Source organism: Poecilia reticulata, linkage group LG16, assembly GCF_000633615.1.
Source record: "Poecilia reticulata strain Guanapo linkage group LG16, Guppy_female_1.0+MT, whole genome shotgun sequence".
NCBI classification, from domain to species: Eukaryota; Metazoa; Chordata; class Actinopteri; order Cyprinodontiformes; family Poeciliidae; genus Poecilia; species Poecilia reticulata.
In genome coordinates, this window is record NC_024346.1 from 10351346 (window position 1) to 10359683 (window position 8338).

General features: G+C 40.1%; 1 protein-coding gene across 1 annotated transcript in view; it reads right to left on the reverse strand.

The window, feature by feature from the left end:
- LOC103477769 (uncharacterized) overlaps positions 1–3729 on the reverse strand; it is a 10245-nt gene extending 6516 nt beyond the window's left edge. Inside the window, exons 1-4 of the mRNA XM_008431069.2 lie at positions 3448–3729; positions 2868–2933; positions 1943–2308; positions 552–791 (exon numbers count right to left, since the gene is read on the reverse strand). Of these exons, the coding sequence (XP_008429291.1) occupies positions 552–791; positions 1943–2308; positions 2868–2919 (658 nt within the window). The 5' untranslated portion in view covers positions 2920–2933; positions 3448–3729. The remainder of the gene's footprint in view (positions 1–551; positions 792–1942; positions 2309–2867; positions 2934–3447) is intronic.
- Between the last annotated feature and the right edge of the window lie 4609 nt (positions 3730–8338).

The window sequence follows — 8338 nt, forward strand, 5'->3', positions numbered from 1 at the left end:
TAAGTATTTTACTCTGGGTTTTATCCAATTACTCAAAATGTTTAGATTTTATTCTTTAAACCTTTAATGCTTTAAAATAAGGAATGGTCTGAACTATTTTTATACCCATGCAAGCTGGAAACTTCCTCTTTATTAAGGAAACCTGCTCTTTCTGTTCCATGACTCTCTTTCTGCCTGACTATGATATTTTTATGATTAAATAGAAAAAGTAGAATTAAAGCTAAGTTTGCAGGACACAATAACAATACACACAACCAGATTCATTTTATTACTGTCTGACTCTACTGTTCGGTCTTGATGTCACCTGTGTAATTCATTTTAAAGGTAACTTTATTCATTGTTATTATCTCCAGCATGGGGAAGTGGGATGAGCTCGACTTTTATCGACACTAATTGTGTGTGGTTACATAATAAATGTGAGGATAAGAATCTAATAAAAAAAAAATGCTTCACTTATATTAATTTAACAGGAATTTTTAAGCGTATCAAAAACTTCTTAAAGTTTAAAATTTAATTTCTTAAAGTGATTAAAGAGGAACGCATTCTCATACCTGCAGCGTATGTGCCAGAGCTGTATCCCAACTTGTTGCCAACCATGCAGGTGAAGTGACCACAAAGGGGAGTCATGGTTACAATCAGCATGTGTCCATCCTTGGAGACTTTTCCCACCTGCTGGGTGACGGCAGCTCTCTCGTGCAGCCAGCTAAAGCTGGGGTCTGTCCCCCACGCCTCGCGGCAAACCAGCAAGGAGTAAGACACGTTGATGCTGACGGAGACATGATGAACTGCCTCTGCACAGACACGGAAACTGTGATGAGGTCAAAAAATGATGACAGGCAAGTAGGTAAAACTGAGAGATAGATGGAAACGGGAGGTACGAACTGCTCTGCTTTGGGTTTCTATCTGCTATAGAGCAGGAATAATGGTGTGAGCTGTCAAAGAGAGTCCAAGACAAAGAACCTTGAGAGACATTTAATGCTGTCAGGAGAGACTGGCTCAGGTTCAAAGCCAATAATGAGATCAGAGAGGGAGGTATTAAGTCTGAAAATGGGATGAAGGGAAAACTGAAAGCTGGAAAGTTACAGCGAGAGAGGAGTCATCTGGAAAGACAAACAAAAAGGAGAAACAGGAGAACAAAGCCTCTGAGAAATTTAATTTCAAGTGTTACATTTTTAAATGAGACATTCAACTTTCAGAAGAACACAACTAATTCTGGTTTGAAGTTAAAGGAAATTCACAGCACTATCGAGTCCGCCGAATGCAAAACCAGAAAGTCCAAATTATCACTTCAACCACTTTTATGCAAAAACACAAGTAACTGTTGCACTTTAATGGCTTCAACATCTGCTGACCTTTCTGAAGACAGTGAAAATGTGATGCACTCCCATAAAAGACTGCAGCCACTGACTGTGCAAAATGAAGTAATCTACATGCTTTAAATGGCAAATAACGAATAGAGCAGAACATAAAATTTAGGACAATGACATTTTCTTTCAGTTTTGTCAGAAAGATTAATTGTATTTAATAGCCAGGGTTGCATTCATGTGAAAACTTTATTTGAAGCTTATTTGAATTTGCTGGTGAAAATCATCACTCGTTTGTTTCACATTTAGAGAATAAATGCGCTTTGACATGTGAAAAAATCTTTTAGGCGTGGTAACAAGTAAATAAATGTGGAACAAGTTTCCACAATTTTTGAACATGTTATCGTTTAGAAGCATGTAAAACACATGGGAATGTTAGAGTTACATAAAATAAGTGGGAAAATGTTTCACATGTGGAAAGTTTTCTTTCATTCACATGTGGATTGCTGTCTTCACTACGATACGTGTGGCCTTATGTGAATTGTATGTATTTAGTTAAATATGGGATGCAAATCTATAATAATTTTTTAAATACACACCACATTGTCACTTTCTAAATGCCGCGCATCACACTGTACCGTAATCCCTGACGATACAGCGTCCGGTGGTATTGGCTCCTGAGCGATCCGTCACAGTCACAGAGTACTCTCCCCTGTCGTCTGTGCTGTATCTGTTCATCTCAAGTGTCGTCTCCTGCTGCTTCAAACTCACTTGCACATCTGGATTTCCACCAGAACACTTTGGGCTTTTGGCAGGACACGTAGCCAGCGTCACTTTGGTCCGATCATGTCCGGTTTCAGGCTCCCGTGTCCATGTTATCGTGGAGATCTCTTCCCTGAGATTCTTCTCAATCCGAGCTGTGAGAACCAGCTTGGAGCCTGGGATTACGTGGACAGGCTGCTCATTCAGGATGTGAACTGACATACACCAAAATCCACCTGGCACTGAGGACAAGAGGTGGGGGAAAGTTGTTACTGAAAGCTCTTTTTTTTTTTGGTTTGTTTTTCTCATTACATGGAGAGTAACGTTCACAAAAAAAAAAAAACATACTATGATGCAGTGAATCGATCTTTATGCTGGAAATATGCATGGATGCAAGGCATATACTGTCTGTCACATAATGTCAGGCGATGATTTATGGTGCATGTCATCCATGTGCAATCTGATAGCCATCAGCATCCTGATGTCTGTGTCAAATCCTGTTAAGGCTGCATGCATGCACTACAAGAGCTATTAATCATTTGTCTTAACCTGATCACCAGACTGTGGAGGACATGTAAATAACAGAACTGAGGTTACTAACGCAAGAGGCAGCTAACAAGAAGTCTTGCGTTTACGTAAGAGTGCAGAATCTAAAGATTTTCCGCTTCTGTTTTCTTTGATGACGACAAAAGTATTCTGCTGCCTCGTCCTGAAGAGAGACTTTCAAAAAGTACCTTAGAGTCCCTCGTTAAGTTCAATCAAAAATAATGAGGATGATTATTAGGACAAAAACAGTCTTACACAACAGAAGAAGTGGCAAAACGTTCCAGTGTTGGAGACACTGCGGATCCATAACACCTGCTGGTGCTGAAAGAAAGCAGAGAGAGAGAGAGAAGGGAATTTGTCCAAAACCTCAACAGCAGTAGCAGTAGCTCACCATTTCCTCTGTACTCAGGCAGCGGGGGAGCCAAAACAGCAAAAATAATAACATCACCTCCAGAGAAAATATATAAACAATTAAGGCAGTGTTCTCCACCATAACAAGTGGAATACAAATGCTCAGTACATCCTTCTTTTTCTTCCCTGAATTTCTTTTTTTTGTGTGTGTGTGTGTGTGTGAAGAATCCAAAGAAGTGCAGCACAAAAATTAGGAGCTGGAACAAAACAGAGACCATTCTGCTGCCAAAAACTTTCATTTAAAATGGAAAGTGAAAAAACAAAAACATGAAGCCCTGAGCAACCAAAACCCAGGGAGGGAAAACACTGATAACGGCTCAGGAACACAACCTGCATCCCATTAAATACATTCAGGAATTTTCTCCTGTCATTTACAGAGAATTTAACCCGACAAAACCGGCAAGCGAAGGAGGATTCACCTTACCAATGGAAAGATGAGGCGAACAGGACCGCGGAGGTTTTCACTCTGTGTTCTCGGAGTGTTTAAGAGGAGCACGGTTCAGACTGAAAATAGATTTATGGCCCCGAATGAAGCACCTCCAGAGAGCTTTCGGTTACATAAAAGGAGATGATTTCTCTCAAAAACAGAGAAAAAGAAACGTTTGCGACCTTCCTCGTGTCTTTGCTGGCTTGCTTGCTGTCCAGTCAGTGTGTGTGTTTTGCAGCCGTCTCTGGTTTTCAAACCTGCTTCCTTCCTCTTTACACCCCACCCCAGTGTTTCTGTATATCCAGTCCTTCCTTCTTTTTCTTTGTAGTTTTCATAAGCAAACTTTCAACAGTAAAAAAAAAATAAAAATATTCCCCCTTCCACGCCCTCTCCTACTCTCTCTGACCTGTGACCACAGCTCTGCTCCCCAACATTCAGTCCTTCAACAATGCAGCATGTTCGGCTCCGGACATTCATGAAACTTGTGTTGTAATGTTTGTAAACAGAGATAAAATGTGAAAGTATGCTTTGGATGAGGAAAAGACAAAGTGATCTTTGTACTCTGGACCTCTTATTCTTCACAAAACGTTGCAAACACAGTACATTGTGTTGGCTTTATATTGTAAAGCGGAAGCCACAGAGGACATGATTTATTCTATTCTTATTTCTTCCAATCATTGTTACTGAAAAATATCTTCAGGCGTGTAAAGGGAAATGCCTACAGTTTTGTTCTCTGGGAAACGTTTAGGGGAATCACACAAAAACTGACATTTGATTTCATCTTATTGCAACACTTAACCTGTGCAACCAAACTAGCTTGTTTACCCAGCTACGCATACATTTTACACATCCGAAAAAAGCATAAAGTATTCAGAGATTAATGCAACTGCTCCTCTCCATAGGAGGCACAACCTGCAGCTTAGATAAAAAATGATGTAAAAGTGATCAGAAATCCCTCAGTATTTTACATATGATTTATGTATAATCATAAATCACAGCTGTGGCTCCCACAGAGCTCTTTGTCCACAGAGGAGTGTAGTTAGCAGGAATTATCCAGTGGGTGGCACTAATCTAACAGATAAAGGACATAATCTCTCTTGGCCTTCATACAAGCAGATATCACAAATATGAAAAGAGAATCCAAATGCTAATTAAGCAATGTTCAATTTTTGGTTCACACAAACACATCATGGTACAAGAGAGTGTGTTCTGCTCCCACTGCACTTCCAAGTAACAGTTGTGCAGATAGATAAACTCTTAAGACAATTGACAGGCATATGTCACTTTAATTGATGTTGCTTTCAGTGCCAAACAAGTGAAACTACAAAGATGAAAAACGTGATTTAGAATACAACAGTAGTCAAATCATACAAATACTAAGGGCACAAATACTTAATGTGTCTCAGATGTAATAAAATAACACAAAATACTTAAAAGCAGTGCTTTCTGTAAACAAATAGGGTGAAGAATGATTAAATGAACACTGATATACTGCCTGTGTCAGCCATTACACATGTGTTTCTGAACTTATTATACTGTTCAATAACAAACTTAACATGAAAACACCACCACCTGCTGGCTGGGAAGAATTACTGCCAGCACAGAGTGGGAAAGATCAACACAAATATAGAAATAAGAAGTAGAAATGTTATCATAAATATAGATTCTGGATTCCTGAAGCTGTCAGAGGTCTGAAGTTAGTAGTCGTGAGTACTGTGCACCAAGTGGGAGGCACCGTCAAAATTTCTTTAGCCTTATTAACAGAAATCTCTATTTTCACTTCCTTCCTCTCGAAGCGAAAAAGAGAATATCCCTGAGGAAACACCAGTCCAGTTCCAGTTTGAACCAGTATATTTTCAAACTGGTAGTGAAATCCTAATTATAGTGCTAACTGTAATTGGAGTCTCTACTGTGACACATAGAAACCAAGAATGAGTCATCCTAGGAGTTTGGCCTGGAGGATTTTCAGCCATTTGGAAGAATTTCAGGGTTACTGCCACCCAGCTTCGAATCAGAGATGCTCAGCCCTGAGATGCAGGGACCTACTACGTGGAAGTGGTCAGCGCCGCTATCTCTGGCCTGACCTAAAGCTCCAGATCAATACAACTGAAGAGCTTTGACGAGAGATAAAGTGCAGTTCTAGAACAGCTTTGTTTAGTATTAGCTTAGGAACCTTGAGTAACATCTTCCTTGTTTTTATCAATCTGTCTTTTATTCTTGTTAATGCTACTTTAGTTTTTACAACTCATGTAAAGAACAAATGTTAGAAATGAGCTTTGTAAAAAACGACTTGTGTGAGAGCAAGAGAAAGCAAAAGTGGTTTGCACAACATCAGAAAAACATGTGATTATGAGTTTTCCTGAATAATGCAGTGTCAAAAATTAACCGAAATTGTCCAATGTTCTTTATTTTCCAAAATTAGTGCCCTGAACATTTTCTCTGAGCATCTCCACCACTAGAGACATACATCTGGAGTTGGTATTGAGGGCAGTTAGCATCCATCCAACTTACCAGATGTATTCTTGGCACACGTTGTGTGAGTGCAGGGTACCTGCATCAAATCAATCCACTGCATTGAAATATTGCAAATACTGATAATGGGATGACAATGGCAACTTGATTTTTTATGCAGCTATACAAGGAAGCAATCATTTTTAAAAGGAATATGGAAGAGCAAAGAGAGAAAGGATTTGTTGAGTGCTGGCCACATGCTGGCCTAGTTTCTCGCTCGTTTCCATGTTATAATTGAGATTTTTTCTGAGGAATACTAGAGCCGGAGTTCACACAGGGTGAGGATGTGCAGTAAAGACCAAAAAACATTTGCCAGCTCTGTTTGTGTCCTTACTCGACCATGAACTAGTTTTCTTGAATGATATGAAAAATACCTCGCATGTATGGATACACTGCATGTGGCCACTTCTGTCAAGTAATGTCAGTGGATGATTTATGGTGCATGTCAGCCATGCGCAAAGTGATAGCCATCGGCTCACATCAGCATCCTGAAGTTGGTGTCAAAAGTATGCTAAGCTTGTGTGGATGGACCAAGAGGGCTATTAATCATTTGTCTTAACTCAATCGGTGAACTATGGAGAAAGTGTAAATAATGCAAGAGTGATTATTAATGCAGGAGGCAGTTTACCAAGTGTCATGTTGGTCTCAAGTTTCTTAACCCACATGCGAGAACACAATCAGGAGAGACAAGTAAATGAACAATAAGTTTATTGAATCCAGGGGAAAGTGGAATGGGAATGAGTTCTGGAACAGATGACCGGATCGTCTGACTGTCAACAGATTAGCGAGAGCGGTTGAGAGTTTTTTCCAGGAGGAAACAGACAAGGTCTTACTTGGAGTGGATGAGTGTGGTTGCTRGCAGAGCGCTGGATAAGAGGGCTTCGTTGGAGGGCGGACAGGTTTGTATATAGCGGAATGAGCGGAGTCCGACTAGGTCCAGTTGAAACGAATCTCCAGATGGGTTCGGGCAGGTATAACCTGTGGTGTCACGAAGGGGAGTCCACTGGAGACGGACCGACGACGGGGGCGAAGGCGAGCACACGAGGAATGGCGTCCAGCTGGTACAACCAATGGCGTCGTGGGGAGACACTCGAGGGAGGAAACTCACAAACAGCGGGTGGCTTCAGCTCACTCAGAAATCCCGGGGCAGACGGCAAACTCGGGGAAAAGCGAGGAGACAGCGGGTTCACCTGGCGTGGAAAACAACAAGGAATTAGCTCGAAGGAAAACACAGAGGGCCTTTCTCTGGCACGAATGTTACCAAGGTAAGCCAACACTCAGGTGATGAGAAGTCGTTCAGCCGCTGCTATATACACCCAGACCGCGCCTTCCAAACAAGCTGCAGGTGCGTCAACGGGGTTGGCGCCGCATCTCTCCAGGGGCTCTGTAACCTGGCGGCATCTGGTGGATGCCACGGGAAGTAGCAGGTGCTGCAGGAAAATAAACTCAAACCAAAAAACAAAAAGGGAAAAGAAACAAAAAACAAAACAGAAAAAACACAGACCCTCACACCAAGAGTCTGAAACATCACTGAAACTTACAAAACTATTTAGTAAGAGAATGTAAAAGAAAGTCTTACATTACATCTTACAATGGCATCAGCGATATCAGAGAAAGTACACAACAAAATAAAGCAAAACTTATGGCTAACTAGACATGAGGTTTTGTTGCTGGGTCAACTACTCTGTACAGATTTTCTACAACAGTAAAAGTTACAATAGGTTTCAAATGAGAAGGTGGGAAAGGTCCAGTCAAACATTTAAATACAAACATTAAATAATAAAAATTAATCAAGTTAATGAATGTAATGATTTGAGAGATAATACCAACACCTGTTTTTTCTAATCTAGAATTGGTCATTCTTAATTACAAGCATGCTTTATTTCACTTCATGTTTGAGTGGTTGGTTTGGCAGTCAGTCAGAGAATAAGAAACAACAAAGCACACTCAAAGTTTGAAGCAGAAAGTTTTTATTTATTCATTTATTTTTATAAAAACACATGCATCTTGTTTTCTAATTATGTAAAAAGTATGAGACATTCAGCTTTGTGGACACTTTCTACGAGACTGGATTTAGCTTTTCTGAAACAGCATCACAGGTTGTCTCTTACAATATAGACCTGGTTACTAAAAATACCATGGCTCAAATCTGGATGATCAGTCAGAAATAAAACCGTCTGAAAACCGTCAACACTCGATTAAAGCAGAAATCATTTTGATGTAACTTAAAATTCAACAGGTAAGATTTCCAGATATTTCTCGTTTGTTACCTGATCATTGACACATTTGAATCAAGAGAAGAAAGGTTTTTCTTAAATAATAAAAACAAATTCACATTGAAACCTCATGGAAAATGATTTGAAAATCGTTTTGATAG